At 46.4% G+C, this 21,979-nt stretch overlaps 1 protein-coding gene across 2 annotated transcripts in view; it reads right to left on the reverse strand.

Moving 5' to 3' along the window:
- Positions 1-254: 254 nt before the first annotated feature.
- Positions 255-21,979, reverse strand: part of ARNT (aryl hydrocarbon receptor nuclear translocator) — a 43,684-nt gene continuing 21,959 nt past the window's right edge. For both annotated transcript variants that reach the window (XM_074938965.1, XM_074938964.1), the window contains 15 exons: positions 21,230-21,329; positions 20,542-20,607; positions 19,104-19,189; positions 18,475-18,551; positions 17,638-17,772; positions 14,504-14,578; positions 13,494-13,645; positions 11,478-11,588; positions 10,840-10,915; positions 10,141-10,264; positions 9,344-9,443; positions 8,488-8,638; positions 6,535-6,694; positions 5,740-5,888; positions 255-4,957 (listed from right to left, as the gene is read on the reverse strand). In XM_074938965.1, the coding sequence (XP_074795066.1) occupies positions 4,868-4,957; positions 5,740-5,888; positions 6,535-6,694; positions 8,488-8,638; positions 9,344-9,443; positions 10,141-10,264; positions 10,840-10,915; positions 11,478-11,588; positions 13,494-13,645; positions 14,504-14,578; positions 17,638-17,772; positions 18,475-18,551; positions 19,104-19,189; positions 20,542-20,607; positions 21,230-21,329 (1,652 nt within the window). In that variant the 3' untranslated portion in view covers positions 255-4,867. The remainder of the gene's footprint in view (positions 4,958-5,739; positions 5,889-6,534; positions 6,695-8,487; positions 8,639-9,343; positions 9,444-10,140; positions 10,265-10,839; positions 10,916-11,477; positions 11,589-13,493; positions 13,646-14,503; positions 14,579-17,637; positions 17,773-18,474; positions 18,552-19,103; positions 19,190-20,541; positions 20,608-21,229; positions 21,330-21,979) is intronic.

Below are 21,979 nucleotides of genomic sequence, written 5' to 3' on the forward strand. Positions count from 1 at the left end.
TAGGCCACTCAAGAGAACCACGCTGCTAATCTCCCCACACAACAGCTAGGGAGAAGGACTGGGAAGAAAAAAGAAAAAGTTGGGTTGGAGGCTCATCAGACTGCAGGGCACAATTAGACCCAGGGCCATTAGCACACCCAAGGGAGGTCTTGCACGCCTAATGGGTTTAGTCAGGCCAGTGGAACGCTTGTAAAAAGACACCCAACAGAAAAGAGAGACGGCACTTTTAAAAAGGAAAAAAAAATATCTTCTTGTAAAATCTCTGCTACATATAATTATTTGCAACCTCTGTCACAACACAAAGCCTTCAGTACAGAACATTTAAAAAAGAACGAACGTTTAGCGTCTCCCGTCCCCCGCCCCTCCCCAACCAAACTGTTCAGTAAAATACTCACATTCAAACATATTTGATTATCAAAAACGGGACTTGAATGAACGTCAACCTTTCTCAGTTCGGTTACCGGACTTTTTGTTTTCATAAGACTTTCTGCCTCCTTTGCATCCAGAGCAGCAGGGAAGGAAAAGAACCAACGATAATTTCATGCAAGCCCTTTTCACCTGCATGGCAAAACCAGAGCTGTTTTTTGGTTTCTAAGCTGAGCTAGCAGGTGACACTTCAGTTAGGTCGTGGTGTAATCTGCAGGCACGTGGGGTGTACTACAGGTGTAGGGTCACAGTGTCATTCCACAGGAGGGTGAGCACAACCAGCCACTCCCATGGGATGTAAGATTTCACAGGATCAGGCTTTTAAAAGCCTCATCCCTGCACTGATTTAATTCCAAGGAATGCAGGGTCAAACCCCATGAAGTCTGAGCACTAAGAGGAGAGGGGCTTCCCACCAGTTATGGCTGGCCGCCCCACCAGAGCTCCTGAATCCTCCCTACTGGGTCCTTTAAATCTGGGGTTTACAGACTATAAAGTATTTATATGGACCCCAGTACTGGAGTATTGGAACACCTAATTAAGCCCACCACCAAAGTTTGTCAGGAGCAGGGGTTCCCCACGTGTGTTACACGTACCTCTGGGAGTACGTAAGACATCTCTGGGGGTACGTGGGAGAAATTGTGTAACGGTGGATTTTATTTATTGCATTTTCATACCAGGCTACTCAGATGAAGCTTTAAAACTCTGAGAATTTGTTATATAAAATACAGTAGTTAATTTAACTTCAAGATGTACCAGTGAGAACACAGACACACTGACGTACAGAGCCCTCACCTCCAATCACGGTACAGTGCGGGTTCAGTTGCTCAGCAATTGTCCAATTTAACTGAGCTCAGAATTTGGGGGGGGGGGGGGTTTCGGTTGTATACTTTGCATTATATCTGTACATAAAACAGTGAAATATAGACAGATGGCTCAAGGCAGGTAGTGTTAAGAACAAATCATCAGTGTTGAGAAGGGTAGGGGTTTACAGGCAGCTGGTAGATCTGGAAGAGGGTAGCCAGTAAGAAAAGTTTAGGAACCTCCGGTCCAGTGGGTGGCAAGGAGGCTGCCTGAATCCCACTGCATTAAGGTGAGGTGAGCTCAGAGCCAGGGGTAGGTTCTAGGACTCTTGTCCCACACAACAGCACTGAGTCAGTGAAGTGTGCCCTTTTTCCCCTGCAGACAATGCGCATCCTACAACTGAGCAACGGGGGGGGCCCCAACTCTACCTCTTGGGGGAAATGGTCCCCCCCAGGTCAGGGCTGGTGGAGCTCAAGCCATCACGGTGGCAAGTTTTCCTTGGCAAGGGCCATCATCTCGGTTTAAGAGCCAAGTTCTCCCCCTTGCTGGTAGCAGCCCAGCTAAGAAAGAAACAAATATGAGCACCTAGGAGTTACGAATGTGATGGTGGAGAAGGTCATTACCCAGCTAGCAGGAGCTCATCTGACCATGCACGTGCCCTGTTCTCTGCTATAGAGATGGAAAATCAGAGCACCACGAGAGAGGACTGACTGCAGAAACAAAGCCAAGCTACTGACCTTATTACGTGGTCTCTCCCCCCACCCCTGCAAGCCCCAGGAAAGATTTGAGCAGTAGAATGAAAAAGGTTGCGTTTCTATTCAATGTCACATTACAATAGTGTGCATACAGTACATGGTTTCTGTAGAAACAGGGGTTTCCCTTATGGCCACATAGTTTCAGAGCATTTGTCACAACAGGTTCGTTCTGTTTTCAAGGCCAGAGCTGCCTTCTCCTTTTGAGACTGGTAAAGTGAATACAGCGCTACCATTCGGGAGACGTCACAGAGTTCTAGTCATTCTCACACGCATGCTTCTGCCATCCTGTTAATACAAGTTAACTCACAAGCAGACACTGCCATACTGAGTACAAATACCTGGGAGCATTAACACATTACAACTTTACAAAACAGATTTGCTCTAAGCCTGAGAAAACCCCATGGCTCAACAGCCAAAGAGCTAGTGATAACATTATTTGGAACATGGTGAACGGCCAGAGCTGAAGAGAAGAGCCAAATGCAGTTACTGCTGTTAGCTCAGCTCAACACCCTGATAATCCACCCAGCAGAGAGCAGATTAAGTATATGGGTAAAATTTTCAAAAGCTCATAAGTGATTTAGGAGCTCAAGTCCCATTTTTAAAAGCGATCGTTTGAATCACTTTTGAGACGGGACTTCAGAGTTTTTGAAGATTTGACCAAGGTCACTAGTGTCCAAACACTCGTTTTAACAATGAAAGCATGAGAATACAGTATAGGTTTGGTTCTTCTAATCCTAGTGTCAATATCATCTCTGGCAGGGTTCAGAAAATATTGAAACGTCTCATCACACTTTACAACAGTTATTCACACAAATGTGTTTTGCCCCAATACTTCCACAGACGGAGGTCACATGTCCTACAAATCTGGGAAATCTGCTCTTTGAAGGGTATATGAGAGCTGGCAAAGGGTCCTCCTCAACACTGCTCCACCCCTACCTGCTCCAAGATCTACTAGTCCAGACAAAGACCACACCCTTCCTTTTGACAATCTTGCCATTAGAGCTAGGCAAAATTTTTTGCACAAAAGTGTGGAAAAACGCAGATCCTGCACCAATGAAACACTCTGAATTTGTGTTCAGTTCTGTTTTGTTTATAACAAAACTCAGTCTTACTTGATTTTATGTAAAACGTTGAAATATTTGTTTGAAAGAACTTTGTTTCAAAATTTCCTTTGATGTTTTTTTAAAAAACCCAGCAGCTTGGAAATGCTCACAATCAAAATGAAATCATAAATTTAACCCAGCCAAATTTCTTCTTTACTTTTGCAAAATTGCCAACCAGTGCAAATTCCATTATTTGTCGAGCTCTGACCTTACTGGCTGAAGGATGGTCACCCCAGGAGGTCAGCATCCCTAATCTCACTTAACATGGCGAAGCGTACATGCTTTAAAGCAACAAGACTAGCTTCCAACAGATTTAATCCAGAAGAAAAACAGATTTCCCTTTTCAGGAAAGATTCTGTTTTTCTACCACAGCATTGGAGAGTTGGTTTCCAAGCGTTGAACCCAACAACAGACCGACCCACCTACTGAATCCAAGCAGCAAACTCTTGACATGGGTACTGGATTCATCATCACTTTTTCAAAAACAGGGCCAGGAGGGAGTGTGAAGTTTGCCACAAATTTTCCAGGGAAGGTGCCAGAAAATTCAAACACAAGGCTTGAATCTTTAAGTTAAATACAGTTCTCGCTTTCCTCCATTTTGTATTTTGGCAATAGATCAGCACCTGGCAGTAAGAAGTTCTTTAAGGGATCAGTGAACATCAGACTGGAGATTGCCACTCTGATAGCAGAGTGAAGGGCCCAACTCTTGGCTATTTACCAGATCCCTTACCCAGAAGCTAGACAGGCAGAAGAGTCTGTTTCCAACAGGAGCTGGGCCTACAACTCAGAAATGGAGGTTGTGGGAAAGGAGATAAAAATGGTAAAAGTTGCACTAAAAGCGCCATGTTATTCTTAATAGAGACACTCACTGAAAACCCGTTTAACACTGGTTTATGGCAGCACTGAAGCCATCAGTTGTGGACCGGTGCATCTAGAAAGAAAAGCTACATATGATTATTTAACACTTTATGGCTCATTATTTTCCCATCTTTAAGTGAATGAAAAATCCAAGTTTATAGGTCATGCTATCTAAAATACCCATATTAATTGCACTGTTTATGGAAGAGAGATGGGATTTCAAACAAACACGTTCTTCCAAAGCTAAGCTCCTGTGAACATGGAAGCTTCTCACCAAACACAACCCGATCACAAGCCGGGGAGCCAGTAATAACCTTACTCCTTCCTCTCCAGAGATGAGACAAAACCTTCCTTGCTGAGGTGACCTGCAGTCCCAATGAGAAAGGCTGGGTAAACCAAGAAGGATTTGTAATCCCCAGCATGTGTTAACCCTTTATAACTCGATCCTAGGGTAACATTTGAGAAAAGGTTCCAACATTTCAGCACAGTTACAACAAGTCTTTAAAAAGGTCACAGGATAGAAGACTGAAACTTTTAAAAAGCACCTCATGAACTTTGGGAGGTGCTTGCTGAAGGAGCCAGGAGCCTCTCCTCCCAACCCAGTGCACAGAGTAAGCCTCTTGCATGCATCCCGCAGTCTGTGGGAGTTTCTCTCCTACACTCTCCAATGCTTCATGAGTCCTGAAGCCGTCTGATGAACAATCCCATGCATCTTCCACGCAGGGCTGGCAGCACTGCAAAGACCCTGCCTCCTCCTTCGGGACAAGCTGTCCATTCTGGATTCTTGGTTGGAAGTTTCCACCTCCAGAAAGTAGGAAGTGTTTAGAAAGTTCAGGAGTCTGAGAAAAGAGACGTAGGTGCTTTTTCCTTTACACATAGATATTTATATAAAATTTGTGAGGGGGTTTCAGTTTTGTTTTGTTTTTATTCTGAAAAGGTAGGGAACATATTTAAGTCTGGGAATTCTTCATTGTTGTAGTTGGTTCCCTGGTCTCCCAGCATCGACAGCATGTCCTGTGAGAACAAATAAGTTTTGTATCTGTCCTGTAGTCACATGTAGGAGCTGGAGCCCCCATCATGGACTAAGGCCCCATTGTGCTAGGAGCTGTACAAAAACAGAACAGATACTCCCTTCCCCAAAGAGCTTACAAGCTAAAGATTCCTGCAGACACATTCCAACTGCCTTTCAGAGTCTAGATACCAGCTGTATTTCTCATACGATCAGTGACTAACTGTAGCCACACGCCCCTAGGGGCTGAAGCTGACACCTGGACCCTGTGGAGGGCACGATGAGAGGAATCCTGCAGAACAGTCATTATGGGGCTGTATTTTGTTTTGAAAACCCAGCTGTTCCCTCTCTCCACACAGCAGGCCCAGCCCAGGCAGCAGCACAAGCTCTGCACAGCGCCCCGCCAGGAGGCCTTAGCCCACTTATGGACAAAACGCCTCAGAGGGGAAGTCAGTCTGCGGCCACTTTTGTACCTCCGAGACTGATGATTCAAGCCAATTCTGGTGGTGCTGGGTGAAGTGGACTCCTGTCCACTGGAACAAGACAGGCCCCGCTGGGATCCCAAACTCAGCCAGATTCAAACCAGTTATCTAATAGAAGTGAACAGCTCCAGATCCCTTGACCAGTTCCTCCCCGGCAATCCAGCCCCATGTGAGCTTATTACGGCGTTCACATCATGCTGGCCAAGGCGCTTGCACTCTAGCCAACTTCCTGCGCTTTTGTAAACCCATACGTTCCCGCAGGATTTACAGCCCTCCCTCAATGGGTTACGAAAATGCCATCTTACTGGGAAGACCTCAGGCTGGCTCGGCTGCTGCTGGACGTGCTGCTCCCCAGAACTTCGCCCAAGGTGTTGTCCTGGCCACTGAGGCCACATGCCAACTCCTTCCGCTGTCCGTGTCTGGAACTGGGCTGGGGTCTGCCCGGTTTCAGTGGCTGTTCAACAGAGGAACAAGGTCAGCGAGTGGCGTCCACAGAAGAGTCTCTACCCAAGAGCCTTTAAAGGGTCAGTAAATACAAGACCTGGCTGGTCAATGGCATTGCTTCAGGCGGACAACTTAGTATGGCAAACAACGTGGGGAGGGCTTCCAGTGCCCAGCCACGTAGCAGCAAGGGTAATCTGATCCTGCAATAATATGAAGGATCCATCCCCGATATTGTCCAACCAGCTCTGAACTGAATTTCTGGCAAGGTCAGGACAATGGGATTCGAGAGGTGCCTTCCAACTCTAACCAACCTGTGAATTTTTAGGAGTCCCTTCTATCTGCCCCCACCCCAATGCGGCAACTGTAGGGAGCGTCTCTGGGTTGAGTCATCCCTTGCTCAGTCGGGCAGCTGGGGGAGAGGAGAGGCTGGAATTCAGGTTTAGAAGTAACACCAGTAGAGCATCCATGACATCTTTACAAAAACCAGACCAAGGCCCTGGGGAGCTGCATCTGCCCACACCTGGCCCAAATTTGGCCCTACCCCATCCTGAAGCACAAATCCAAACAAGCCTCTTCTTAAAGGAGATTTTTACCCTGGTCCCACCTCCCCAGCAAGATCCTACCTATATTCCCTATGTGACGCGAACGACACTTACCAAAGCCAGTGCTGCGGTTGGCGAGGGGCGGATAAGCAGCCCCACCCGGGGAAGCCGTGGAACCAGGTGTTGACATTGGGCTGAAAGAGGAAGGGGTGCCTTGGAAACTCCCCATTCCAAATGAAGGAGACCGAGTCTTTGCGGTCTGGGAAGCCACTTGCTAGAACAGCAACAAGAGAGAAGTAAACGCTGTATTTACTCTGCTCCTAATCTGAAAACGGTGGAGAGTGCTGGACTGACCCAGCTCTGGTGACCGATGTTCCCTGTCTATGAAGAAGGTACAGCATGTGCATTGCAAGCTTCTCCCTGCCAATCTGCCCCAGCCCTGCACCTGCAGGAACTCTCTCTAGTAGCTGAGCGCCTTCCAGCCGTGCATTAAACAGGACTACACACCTGTCACATATTTGTTCTCTCCCCAAAGGGAGAAGGATGTACAGTGAAGTGCCTTGGTTTAATAGCGGGTTTCTTCTGGTTTTTATAAATATACCTGTCGCTATGCATTTATCTAACAGGAAAGGCCAGGTCAGAGAAGAGCACCTTGCCCTTGGAGCAGAAAATGAGGGGGAGGTTTAGGATGGACCTTCGTTCCTCGGGGGCGTTCATTCCCGTCTGGGACCAGCCCCGATGAAGTTCTGTCTCCTGCTCAGACGAGCTTTACTCTTACTGCTGATTGTGCCAGAGGGGCCCCAGTTCGGTGCAATGATGGAGCAATTCTTTTCAGGGTGGAGGTCGAACACTTGACTCCTTAGAAATGGATCTGGACCAATTCACACAAGCAGCTGCTGGGATTTCAGCTACAGGAACCCCTCACTTAAAGTCGTCCCGGTTAACACTGTTACGTTTCTGATCAGTTAGGGAACATGCTCACTTAAAGTTGTGCAATGCTCCCTTCTAACATCATTTGGCAGCCTCCTGCTTTGTCCACTGCTTGCAGGAAGAGCAGCCCGGTGGAGCTAGCTGGTGGGTGGTTGGAACCAGGGTGGACCGGCAGCCCCCCATCAGCTCCCCACTCCCCTAAGTTCCCTGTGCAGCAGCTGCTCAGCAGGCTATCAATTGCCAGCAGTTCAGCTGTCGCTCCCCCCCCGCCATGTGCTGCTCCTGCCCTCTGCCTTGGAGCTGCTCCCCGAGACTCCTGCTTGCTGTGGGGGGGGGGGAGGGGAAAAAGAGGGGGGCTAATGTCAGGGTGTCCCCCCTCCCCTCTGCTCCTGCACCCCACTTACCCCATCTTCCATAGAGCAGGGTGGACACACTGACCAAGGGAGCTGCTGCCTTAGGCAGCAGCTGTAGTCAATTAACAAGGCAGTGTACTTCCAACCCCTCTTCATACTTAAAGGGGAAATGCACATCTCCATCTCTCAAACACACACAGGGTGTGTGTCACTGTCTGCCCTCCCTCCTTTCCTGCTGCCTTGTAGAGCGTGAGAGTTAACCCTTGAGGGCTCAGCCAATTGCTAGTTCGTCATTTAGCAGTAAGGCATTCCCTGGGAAATATCCCACCCTCTGACTCCTCCACCTCAACCAAGCTTCACAATCATCATCACTGTGTACAGTATTAAATTGTTTGTTTAAAATATATATAGTCTTTTGTCTGGTGAAAAAAATTTCCCTGGAACCTAACCCCCCCCCATTTACGTTAAGTCTTATGGGGAAACTGGATTCGCTTAACATCGTTTCGCTTAAAGTCGCATTTTTCAGGAACAGAACGACCACGTTAAGCGGGGAGTTCCTGTATTAAGAGACAGCAATCGCTGTCAAACTGGAGTTGTTGAATGCATCCAATACGACCTACTCCACTTGCCAGAGAAATTTCTCCATCACTCTGCTATTCAGAAGGCAACCCCATCGGAGCACTTTATTGCTACACGCAGCTAACGAACGAGCAATTCTCAGGACAACGAGGGGCGCGTGTGTATCCCTTGGGAGAAGGCTCCTGGGCCTTCTAGGAAATATTACCCGTGCCGTGAAGGACGGTCGTGTCACCGACACCCAGTTGGTTGCAGTGACTGGAGTGGTGCTGGAGTGGCGAGAAATCTGAGCTAAAATCTGGCCTGCTGAAGCAGGCTGCTGCTGGATGATGTTGACAGGGGGTACCATGCTACTGCTCCTAGAATAGAAGAAAACATGCTTTAAAGAGTTAGCCCAGATTTAACCATTAAAGAGTTAGCCCAGATTTAACCATTTAACCATTATCACTAGATGTGCCTTACGAGGCATTACAAGCATAGGCAGACAGGTACTACGCATCTGGAGATAATCTACCGTCCCCACACAACTTAGATACCTCAATTACAAAACAAGAGGCTAGCCTAAACTTGGAGAGGATGTGACAGAGCATGCACTTCTGCCTCTGCTGTCTGTCCATTTATAGTAATATTTCCACCAGCGTCTAGCTACTGTCTGGCAGGCAATTAATATAAGCAAACATGCAGAACCAAATGGTTTCAATGAACGAAAAGACAATGGTGTCTGAGTACTAGGGACACCCTGGCACATGCAAATATTTCCTAGGGGTTTGGTTTAAACTTGCATTTTAAGAACGGCAGGCATATTTCATTGTGATATGATCCAGCGCTTGCAACAAACAGTCAATTCTGGTGCATGGGAGAGTCCCCTTTAGGGCAACAGAGTGTGTTCATTCTGGATGGTTATTATGGTCCACTTATCTTTCAGGAGTGGCAAGACACCACAAAGCACTGTCACCCTTCGTTTCTTCTGTTGCCCCTCCAGAAAACTAAGCCTGGATAGACAGAATACAAAGAGAAAGACACAATTCACAGCAACCCGACCCCATCCAGCGCACCAACTTCACCTGAAACTTTCGGCGGGCCGCGTAGGAGTGAAAGAGTTTCCCTGGGGGAAGAGTGGCTGATTGGCCGACACTGTGCTGGCAGGAATGGCTTTGCTCTGATCTGTGAAAGAAAGGCAAACAGGTTAGAGCCTGTGACAAGGCAATGCTGATGGAGGGAGGCCAAGACAAAGGCTGTTAGCAAGGGAGCTAAACACCTGAGCTCTCCACGTCAAGTTTGATTCTTTGGCTTAAACAGCTTGGCTAGATAAGGGACAGTCTTGTTACAGACATTACCCAGACTCAGACTGCAGATGGTTCCATAACAGCTTATTTAATTTGATTTCCTCTCAATTTTCTAATAAGCTTTGCCTTAAGATCTTTTTGGGGCTTAGGACATTCACGGTTGTCTGTTCTGAGTCACAGAAAACAAATCTGCTCTCTGGGGATAGGCAGAAGGGGTTATGAGGCGATCCCACACCTGGGAAACTTGGTCCAAGGTGTAGGTCAAAAGACTGCCCTTGCCGCCCTCCCCCGAAGCATTGCCAAGATGCTGACTGCAGTCAGGCAGGCACTGGTGGGAAGGCAGCAATCAGGGGGAAAAGCTTAGAGGCAGACTGGTGGGTGAGTGGGGTGCCTGAGACATTCCTGTTCTGCAACAGAAGGGACTTCCCTCTCCACTGCCACTTCAGCACCTGTCCCTAGCACTAGATTAATTTAAACAGAACAAGTGATGATACTGAGCCAGGACTGAGATCGAGGAACAGAGTCAACTGAACGTCCAGGCTAACTCAGCAGCCTCTGCGCAGCACAGTCCCTACCTGTATTGATATTGGAGTAGATTTCACTGAACCGTGGGTCCCTCTCCTGACTAAACAGAGCCTCCGCTTTTTCCAGTGGTTTGCTGCGTTCTGGGCCAGCAGCAGTCACAGGCTGGACAGCAACCTGGATCACAGGAGGGAGATATAAGCACAAGCAACCAGTAGGCAAAACAGAGATGTCTCTGAGGTTACAGTGGAAACCACTTAGGAACCCACTGTCTATGATAAAGAGCAGACGGCATTTGTTGCCTGGCTTTTTACATACACCTTGGTCTGCAAGGTGCTTTAGCGCAGTCTCAATATCCACTTGAATTGTTCCAGACTGATGGTGCTGAGTGTATTGACAACAGCTCAAGAATGGGGGGGGTGCACGAGGCAGTTCTTGGGGGACATGGGCACCCCAAGCAGAGGGACTGAGCACCAGTGGGCTCAGAATTCTGGAAGCAGCTTTGCCCTGCCCTGCAGGAGAGGCTGTGCCAGCACACCTGATGGAGAGATGAGGGCACTACTCATGCAGGGCAGGTGGCAGGCCCAACTCTCTCTTCTCAGAAAGTCACAACATGGGCTCCAGTGAAACCCAGCAACTCAGACTCCCACGCGGTGCTCTCAAGTTACTGCTATATGGGCCAGTTTTCATCTACAGTCAGGGACAGATCACAACACACAGAACAAAGACCATCAAGATCCCTGCTGATTTACCTGCGAGTGGTCGTAACCAGACAGACTCTCTCTTCCTGGGACCACTTCCATCTCAGTCTGTTGTGGCTGCTGCTGCCTAAAATAGAACGTAAATGTAATAAGAACTGGGTCTGCTAAAAACAACCGAGCTAACTAAGCCCTGACCCACCGGCAGCCAGGAATTGGAGTGTCTCTACACAAGCAAGCAGGACTGCTACAGAGCTACTGGAGATTCTGCCTATGCTCAACCCCCATCAAAACCCAATATTTTCCAGCATGACCCGATTAAGACGCCACCCTGCAAAAGGAAGTTTCTGCAACAGAGGCTCACAACATCAACCATTCAATTCTCTTGTAAGCAATCAATCTCCTGCCTGGCCCACTGGACTCCAGCAGATCAGCTATTCTTCTTTTCCGCTCATTTAAAAATTAATTGCCAGTTCAGCATTAGCTTTGCTACTTAACTAGGTCAGCTGATTGCTGTAATAAATATTTTGGAGCTCTTGACTCAGACATTTAACCCTAGAGTGTCTGCTCCTCTGGCAAAGAGCAAAGTAGGGGTGAGAAGAGAGAACTGACAGGCCTACAAAAATAAGGTGGCCAGGTAAGGGAAGAGAAGGGAGATGATCAAAGTTAAAGGCACAGTAGAATCCACTCACCTTGACGCCAGCTGAGCTGTGCCCATGTCCAGGGGAAGGCTGACATTCTGTCCTTGCTGTGGCCGCTGCATCGAGTTAGACACAGCAGGCCGAGACTCCTGACTTGAGTTCCTTAGTGTTGTTTAAAAAAAAGGGAGAGAGAAAAGGAACGGTGCACATGTCAGTTACTGTCCTTTAAAATTTGCCTTTTTTGGTTCAGTCGTGGGTCCAAGAGCCTCGTCTTTGCACAAGCCCAATGAAGTCAATGGAATGATCCTCTAACTTCAACGGCCTTTAGATCAGACATCTAATGGGATACACATCTATGATCCAAAGGGCACTAGTCCCCCCAAGATACGCAACAGGAAGAAAAGCTATCAAATTTGTGTACACTGGAAGCCTCACCAGTCTTAAATACATCTCAAATAATCAGCACTCCCAAGATTGTCTGGCCTAAAGCATACATGACTTACCATTTGAGTCAGTAAATAAATCATGGATCGAGCAGGATGCTCTCAGTAAGGGGCCACTGTTAACCCTAATATAAACCCTAGAAATAGCCTCTGGGCTCCGCTTCTGTCTAGTCGTGAAGTCTGTACAGGGGAATGTAACTCAACTTTAACAAGCTTTCCCGTAAGGTAGAAAAATCTGGTATCTCTCAACATGTGTTTTAAACGCTGTTGCTTCTGCCCAGCAGAGAGTACTTGGGTCTGTGAAAAATAAAACTAAGCACAGTGCACTTAGTGAAGAGCCAGGCAGCTGGAGTGCACCATATGCTATCTGATGCACAGCTGTGCTTTTCTGGTCTGAACTTGCGTGGTATATTTGGAAGCTGGAGTATGGAAATGGGAATGGATTTATGTGGACTAAATAAGAGGAGGAGAGAATACAGTCAAAGAGATGCCTCTAATGCCAGGAAAAGCTAAGTGCACATCAGAGGCGTGATTAGAATACAGATTCTTGGATCCTTACCCTGTGCTCATACCATGGTGGTCTAGAACCAAAGGGAAGCCCCTAGAGGGACCGGATTAATATTGCTCTGAATCTTTTTAAGGGAGTCCGATTAGACTGGGTTTCTCCTACTGGTGCGTGGATAAGGTGTACTGCTGACTGTACAGCGTGATTGAGAAAGGTCCAGAAAAGACCCTGAACATCCAACTCAGCTGGCCTGGCTGCCTCTTGTCCAGCTGGGCAGATGTCCTTTAAGGCTAATACTAGCTCTGCAACTACAAGATACATGCCTGCCAGACTCGAACGTTCCCTCTCAGGATATCAAGTGCCAGGCCTGTATAAAGAGCCTCGTGCTCCCCCTAGGAAGAGGCAGCATCCCTTCACTACCCACAATGGAGAGCCAACTATGGCACAGTACTGCCATGCCATCATGATGGCCAAGAAGGGAACGGGTGGTGGGTTGTGAAGATAGTAACAGAGAGAGCACAATTTTTACTGCAGTGTCACAATTAGGGGAGATTCTTTCCTGACTCTAGGATGAGCTACTGAAGCAAGCAGACAACACCAAAGTCAATATTTACTTTCTAGTGTCAGCTGAGGATTTTCCTGCTCACATTCAAGCAAATCCGGGCCCCAAACTATCCATGCCTCGTCCTGCTGCCATGGAAGCCAAGTGCTACATTAAAATACACCGTCCTAGTATTAACACTCCAAATGCAGATGAACAGCCTGAAGAGTCCGTGCACCACCAGCAAGTTAAGGAGTTAAACAACTGAATTTTGACAGCTCCCTAAACTCCCAACTGAGCATCCAAAAAAATTCCATGTTATGCATATTAAAAGCATTTCATAGCACGCACTACACCACTGTCAGGATGCTGCCCAGTGTAGTTAGTGATTTTTTTTAAGAAAGCACAGAAGCTTGGGGGGGGGAGGGGGGAGAAAGAGGGGGTGATGGTGGAAGAACCCGAGCTCGTAAAGCATCCGGTCTGTGTAGCTGGTCATACTGGGAGGCACTAGATCAGGCAAAGTGCATATGCTATCGCTGAAAGTGCTCATGGATTGAAAGCCATTGCCATGTACATACTTAACGTTGGTGTTGGTACAGATGATGTACTCAATCTCATCTGAGTAGGGGTTCTGGAAGGTAAAGGAGCTGGTTCTCATCCAGAGCCATTCACGGTTTTTGGACCGGAATCGGAACATGACTGACAGAACCTGGCCTTTTAACTTCACCACCTAGAAAAATTTAACGCCATCAGTAATACCTGATAAAAAGACGTTTGAGAACAGTGTTTATAAGCAAACACCCACCCTGCTAGCAGCTGACTTTGGCATTCTTTGTCAAAAGGCTATAATATCGTACCTTGCTTCCCAGTCACAATACAACTACTCTATTCTTTTAAACTCTTAATATTCCTCCAATGGTCTGACTTCCCAGGATGATGATATGGGAGTGGAATGTATCATTTTCTTATGCCTTCAATTAATGCTTTTTGCAGCAATGGAATATATGAAAACAACAACAAAAAAGTTAATTTCTCCAGCAACCAAAGATTGTCCGCTGTTTATAATTCTTACTATTGGGTCAAATGAATGAGGAGCCGCTTTTCAGAATCATCAGTAGTGGAGTCTTTCCTGCCCTGTCAAGTCAAGCGCCCTCAGAGGAGAGAGTAACAACATCAAGAGGGCCAGCAAGCCACATCCATTTAAAGTTCGGACACCTTACGCATGGCAAGGCAGATGAACTGGTGTTAGAACACAGCAACTGAAGCATGGCCTTAATGTCAAGACTTTGTACTCACATCTCTGGTCTCAGACAACTAGCAGCAAAAGGAGGAATTCAAAAATAAATTAGACACACAAACCCACCTAGTTTCATTTTGCATGTTAGCAAGTTCTCCTGTGTTTAATAATCTATTCAAATGTATGCTACTCAGTAACTGAGAAATTTAAGGCCAGTGAGGTGTGATTCCTGCCTTGATAAAAATCTAAACCAGTTTAGTTCCACTGCACAGCAGACGGCCAATAGGAATATTGGTTTACAACCTGGATGCATATCAAGTTGTAAGCAGCCACGGTGGCTAAATATATTACCTGCTGAAAGCTGTCTCGCAAAAGCTGCTGGTCTTCCGGGTGGCAGAAATCCACAATGTCTTTCCCCAAGAGTTCCTAATTTTGAAGAGGAAAGGAAAAAAAAAGTCTCCACTTAATAAGCGAACTTCCTGCTTTCGGCCTGCTCGAATAGCTCCATTTGGACTAATGCTTACAACTCCCACATACAACTCTCTGGGACAAAAACATCAGGACACCCACCTATTTTAGGAATTGATGCACTTTTACAAAACACAGCACCACAGCAGTTGACCCTGATGTTTAATTTGTAACTCAAAAGTGGAGTCAAAGACCTTGCCTTAATCAAATTTGCTCTAAATATATGCCAGATCCACCTCCCTCCACTGATCTGTGTTACACAAGAACATCAGAATGGCCACGCTGGGTCATCCCAATGCTCCATCTAGCCCAGAGTCCTGTCTTCTGACAATAGCCAATGCCAAATGCTTCAAAGGGAATGAACAGAACAGATTACTGAGGAATCCATCTCCTGGTAGTCTCAGACTCTAGCAGTCAGAGGCTTAGGGACACCCAGAGCATGGGATTGCATCCTTGACCGTCTTGGCTAATAACCATTGATGGACCTATCCTCCTAATTCTTCTTTTGAATTCAGTTATAGTTTTGGCCTTCACAACATCCCCTGGCAATGAGTTCCACAGGTTGACTGCGCCTTGTGTGAAGAAATACTTCCTTTGTTTTAAATCTGCTGCCTATTAATTTCATCGGGTGACCCCAGTTCTTGTGTTACACGAAGAGGTCAATAACACTTCTTTCTTCACTTTCTCCACACCGGTCATGATTTTACAGACCTCCGTCCTATCCCGCTTTGGTCGCCTCTTTTTCAAGATGAACAGTCCCAGTCTTTTTAATCCCGCCTCATACAGAAGCTGTTCCACACCCTGGCATCATTTTTGTTGCCCTTCTCTGTAGTTTTCCCGTTTCTAATATATATTTTTTGAGATGGGATGACCAGAACTGCACTCAGCATTCAAGGTGTGGGCATATCATGTGTCAGGGTTCCTTCCCCACTCTGAACTCTAGGGTACAGATGTGGGGACCCGCATGAAAGACCCCCTAAGCTTATTCTTACCAGCTTAGGTTAAAAACTTCCCCAAGGTACAAACTTTGCCTTGTCCTTGAACAGTATGCTGCCACCACCAAGTGTTTTAAACAAAAAACAGGGAAAGAGCCCACTTGGAGACGTCTTCCCGCCAAAATATCCCCCCAAGCCCTACACACCCCCTTTCCTGGGGAGGCTTGAGAATAATATCCTAACCAATTGGTTACAAAATCATCGAAGATCCAAACCCCTGGATCTTGGAACAATGGAAAAATCACTCAGGTTCTTAAAAGAAGGGTTTTATTAAAAAAAAGAAAGGTAAAAATCATCTCTGTAAAATCAGGATGGAAAATACTTTACAGGGTATTCAGATTCAAAACACAGAGGATCCCCCTCTGGGCAAAACCTTAAAGTTACAGAAAACAGGAATAAACCTCCCTCTTAACACAGGGGAAATTCACATAAAACAAAAGATAAACTAATCCGCCTTGCCTGGCTTACCTATGCTGGTTGCAATATTGGAGACTTGGATTAGGATGGGTTGGAGAAGATGGATTTCTGTCTGGCTTCTCTCAGTCCCAAGAGAGAACACCACGTAAACAAAGAGCACAGACAAAAACCTTTCCCCCCCCCTCAAGATTTGAAAGTATTTTATCCCCTTATTGGTCCTTTGGGTCAGGTGCCAGCCAGGTTAGTTGAGCTTCTTAACCCTTTACAGGTAACAGGATGTTGCCTCTGGCCAGGAGGGATTTTATAGCACTGTATACAGAAAGGTGGTTACCCTTCCCTTTATATTTATGACACCAGGGATTTATAGAGTGGCATTATGATATTTACTGTCTTATTATCTATCCCTCTCCTAATGGTTCCCGACATTGTTCACTTTTTTAACTGACGCTGCACACAAAGCGGATGTTTTCAGAGAACTATCCACAACTCCAAGATCTCGAGTGGTAACAGCTAATTTAGACTCCATTTTGTATGTACAGTTGGATTATGTTTTCCAATATGCACTATTTTGCATTTATCAACACTGAATTTCATCTACTATTCTGTTGCCCGGTCACCCAGTTTTGTAAGATCCTTTGTAACTCTTCACAGTCTGCTTTGGACTTAACTATCTTGAGTAAATTTGTATCATCTGCAAACTTTGCCACCTCCCTGTTTACCCCTTTTTCCAGATCATTTATGAACATGTTGACCACCACTGATCGCAGTACAGATTCCTGGGGGACACCGCTATTTACCTCTCTCCAATCTGAAAACTGACCATTTATTCCTAACCATTGTTTCCTGTCTTTTAACCTGTTACTGATCCATGAGAGGACCTTCCCTCTTATCCCATGACTGCGTACTTTGCTTACGAGCCTTTGGTAAGGGACCTTGTCAAAGACTTTCTGAAAGTCCAAGTACATTATACCCACTGGATCACCCTTGTCCACGTCTTTGTTGACACCCTCAAAGAAATTCCAGTAGACTGGCGAGGCATGATTTCCCTTTAGAAGAGCTGTGTTGACTCTTCCCCAACAAATCGTGTTTATCTAGGGGTTTGATAATTCTGTTCTTTACTATAGTTTCAGCCAATTTGCCTGGTATTGAAATTAGTCTTACCGGCCTGTAACTGGCAGGATCACCCTGGAGCCTTTTTTAAAAATTGGTGTCACATTAGCGATCCTCCAGTCGTTTGGTACTGAAATTGATTTAAGTGATAGGGGACATACCACAGTCAGTAGTTCTGCAATTTCATATTTTAGCTCCTTTAGAATGCTTGGGTGAATACCACCTGGTGACTTATTACTGTTTAATGTATTGATGCATTTCAAAACTTCCTCTATTGACACCTCAATTTGGGACAGCTCCTCAGATTTGTCACCTTTCATCTGTTTTCTAAGCAACTAGTGGAGCTGAAATTGATGGCTGGGTCAATACTTAAGCACTAATTTGTTTTAGCTCAGTTCTATCAGACAACCGAAGCCATGACATGTGGAGCGAGGAGGAGGGGAAGCCGGTTTGAATTGCAGCACTCTACATTGGGAAGCGTCTACCGTTTCTCACCTGTGGTTGGTAGCCAACTGTACCCACGCAGCGGTGATCTACGAAGGTGAAAATGCCTTCGGTGTTGTGTCGGGAGATGAACTCAGTTGGCTGACAAATGCTGTTCAGGTCTGTGCAGTTGGGTGAGCTAGTGACCTGAAAAGCAAGACAGATTTTGCACCTTTAGATTCGGTTTCAGGTTTACAGAAAGCCACTCAGAAGTGCAAGCGTGCCCTCCTAGCCAACATATACAATAGGTGCTTAGCCTGGTTGAACAGAATTTTCTCCCACTGAACCATGAAGCAGGCATCGCTGCTTAGAGAGGTACAGGTGGCAGATAGAGACATTCCTATTTAATAAGGTATGTCAGAAAGGTGGAATAAAGCTGCATCTGAGCCCAGGTAAATCCATACCCAATTCAAAGGCTAATTAAATATTTATACAGCCATTTGCACATTTCCAAAGGGCAGTGACGCTCACAACATCCCCATGAGTTGAGATGCCAGCATGAGATAGAGAGTAGGAATTGTGAAGCCAGATGGGGCATTCAGTGCACTTGCTGGCATGTCAGTCCCCAAAATGCACCTGGCAGGTTTCAGAGTGCTGTGCTGGGCTTGTGGGAAATCCACAGTTAAGTTTCTGTAGGCTTTGCAAACCAAAGCTGTGGACAGTTTTATTCTCCAGAGATTTTTTGTGTTTGCTTTATCTAGACCCACAGATGACACGGTTGGGCGGGAAGGAACACAGACAGGTTGTATGGAGAGAATATACTGGTCAAGGACCTTGGAGAGAAAGTAGGAAAGTGGTTTAATTCTCAGCATCACCACATTCCCACTGAATGACAAAGTTTCTACTCACCTGTAGTCTGCCAATGGCCACAAGACAAAATTTGCTCCCTTGGCCAGCATCTGGGTCATCGTCTGGCAATGAGACACCTGAGACAAAAGACGAGAGAATGTTTAAGAAATTACAGCATGACAAGCGAACCAGAAGCCCCTAGTTCCATAGAGGAAGCAGCAAGAGAAGCAGCTCTGATTTCAATATTTCACACCTTACTGTTATGTTGTTGCCAATCACTTTCTCTTAGTCAAAAGGGACTGACAGGTTAAAAATATGTTCAATGCCTGTGCAGTTTTCAACTTACTCGAAGTGTTATATGAAAGTCAAAGGAAAGGAGTCTAGTTTCAGCCCCAGATTCTCTAGCGGACTGTGTTCTGAAAGCGAGACCTGCTCGCCCGACCACCAGGAACGTCCCATCCTTCTATAAACCCCCAGACCTATAGGAACTGATTCAGCAGAGTTCGGCACCCTTTTTAGTTTTCTATGGATTTTGAAATGTGTCTCCAAACATCCCTGCTTAGAGACATGGGTGGTCTGAAAGCAAGGTGCATGCACAGAAGGGACACAAGAACATGCTAGTAACACACACTGGCTTAAGAGCAGATTTGGTAACTTGAATATTTCAAGGAGCTGGCATAATTCCTTACCCGCTGGGGGCCAGGCTTTTATATACCCAGTGCAGTGCACCACCACGTAATGGGGCTCCCCATCTTTCACTGCACCCAAGCCACTCCTAGAGAAGACAAAACAATTAAGATTATTCTTTACATGTTTAAGAGGCTCAACTCATTTTGGATTCTTTAAATAACTGAAATGAAGGGTCTACAGGAAGGGAGTGCAGTCCCTGAGCCTACATGCCCAATGACACCTAATTTAGATCCATCGATGGCTGTTAGCCAAGATGGTCAGGGACGCAACCCCATTCGCTGGGTGTCCCAAACAGCTCGGGCTGTCAGCCCCAGGGCGTGGGGGGGGGGGGGCGAGGGGTTCCGAGCTGTGAGCCACACATGGGGCTGACTGCCAAAAGGTGATGTACATAATGCAGTGTCTACACAGACACTGCACTGCCCTAACTACATCACCCTAAGTGCTATGCCTCTTATGGAGGTGGAGGTATTAGATTGGGGTAGTGGGTGACTTACATCGGCGGGAGTGATGTCGTAGTATAGACACAGAGTTAGGTCAACCTAAACTGCCTTATGTTGACCTAACTCTGTAGTAAGAAGAAAAGGAGTACTAGTGGCACCTTAGAGACTAACCAATTTATCTGAGCATAAGCTTTCGTGAGCTACAGCTCACTTCATCGGATGTTCATCCAATGAAGAGAGCTGTAGCTCACGAAAGCTTATGCTGAGATAAATTGGTTAGTCTCTAAGGTGCCACTAGTACTCCTTTTCTTTTTGCGAATACAGACAAACACGGCTGCTACTCTGTAACTCTGTAGTGCAGACCAAGCCTAAGACTCTGACTGCCGGAAGCTGGGACTGGATGCCAGGGGATAGATCACTGAAGATCTGCCCTGTCCTATTCATTCTCTCTGGAGCATCTGGCTCCAGCCACTGTCAGAAGACAGGACTCTGGGCTAGACAGACCACTGGTCTGACCCAGTATGGTCAGTCTTATTATGTTCTTAAGGTCAGATGCATGCTCAATGAGCTATTTCATGTGCTGTAACTTCCAGGGACTGAAGACATCTGAGGCTGCCTTAACGTCCTTTAAAAGTATGGTCTTCAAAATATAAAATATATTAAAGCCTAAGGGAACAGAATCTCAACCTGTGCTCTACCGCTGGAGCTTTAATCTATACACTGCATAGAATTATGGTTTGAAGCTTGACTCTGCACATTAACAGGGTCTTGTGGAAAGTGGCATTGCTAAGGTCTCTCTGACAGCGTACGTACTGAAGCACTCAAATAGGCTGTACTATACCATCTCACATATGCGTTATGGACCACGCATCCCACACCGCTCTAAGGTTTTTTTTTGTTTGTTTGTTTGTTTGTTTTTTTTTTTTTACACACTTTGTTACTCAGTGTGGTGTGAGACTCATACATATCATCTTTAAATGTGATCACTGCAGTTTACCTGCATCGGTTCCTCATGAAGCTGAGCCTATTCATGGAGACTGGATCCACTGAGCTGTTGCCACACCTGGACCAGTCAAGAGGGGGGAAAAAGTTTAAACCCCAACGATAAAGACTGTAAATAAGACACTTTGCCCTTTTATTCAAGATTCCACAATGCTTTATAAACATGAATTGAGTCCTGGTCTACACTACAAACTTACGTCAGTATAACAATGTCACTCGGGAGTGTGAAAAATCCACACCCCTGAGCCATGTCACACCCATGACACCGGCTGAATTTTCGGTGTAGCCAGTGCTACATCGGCAGGAGAAGCGGACATCGCTACCGCCCCTTGTGGGTAACTAGCCCTACTTTACTGAAGCAGAGGGCTAGGTGACCTGCCCAAGGTCAGAGCAAGTCAATGGCAGAGCTCAAACAGAGCCTGGAGTTCCTGAGCTGCCTGTGGTTATATCTCGGAGAGCTGTACAATCCCCTTAACACAGGGTGGGAAAAGTAAGAGTCTGTTTTAGAGCTGAACCCCATTCGGAAATCAGGTTTTACACAGCCACCTTCCATCTCATCGAACCTGAGAAGGCTGAAAGAGCCAAAGAAAAGCTTAACTGCTCCGATATTTGTTAAGCAGCCAGTTCGCAGGTTTAGCCAGGGGCTCATGCAACCAGATCTCCTATCGGATTCCCCGTATTACCTCATTCGACATATGAAAGATCTCCTTGAGCCCATGCACATTCTCATGGATTGCTGGCCTTCCTTCTTGACTGTCCCAGTCTTTAGATCAAGGATTCGACCTGAGGGGGAAAAAAGACAAGCAAAGTGACGCTGTTTTGCAGGACAACTTCTGGGATCATCACTCAGTATCACCAGGATACACCAGACAGCGCACCAGGCGCCACGTAATTTCCTAAGCAGCAGCTATTACTTAACCAGCTTTAAAATAGGACACAGCAGTGGATAATTCCCACGTGACATTGAAACTAAAGACTGGTTCTTGACCTGCATCTTCCTGCAGAAGCTGGTCCCCTGCTCCAGAAGCTGACAGCATTATGGTCAGCCCTGATGCTTGAGGGGTAAAAGGAAAGGCCTCATCACTCAAACGGCTTGAGCAGATCAAGGCACATTGTTCAAGAGTTCCTTGGCATCCCATCCACTTCTCAGATAGAAAGGTAGTGTCTGTCACATGTTCATGCATATTTGAGGATGGAGTGAGGGATTCAATGCTTTAACAGGGGAGTAGTAGCATGCCCCTCCTGGTAACAGATTTGGCACCATGAACAAGGAGAACAATGGAAATTCAGCCTATATGCATCTTCTGATGCATCCTCAGGATCTTTGTTAGAGGCCCAGGGTGGTCTGTTCCTCTTATCAGGAATGTTAATGACCCAGTTCTAGCCTCGCAGGATCACCCACACGCCAGGCCAATGGGCGCACTACAAATTCT

This window comes from Natator depressus, chromosome 24 (assembly GCF_965152275.1).
Source record: "Natator depressus isolate rNatDep1 chromosome 24, rNatDep2.hap1, whole genome shotgun sequence".
NCBI classification, from domain to species: domain Eukaryota; kingdom Metazoa; phylum Chordata; order Testudines; family Cheloniidae; genus Natator; species Natator depressus.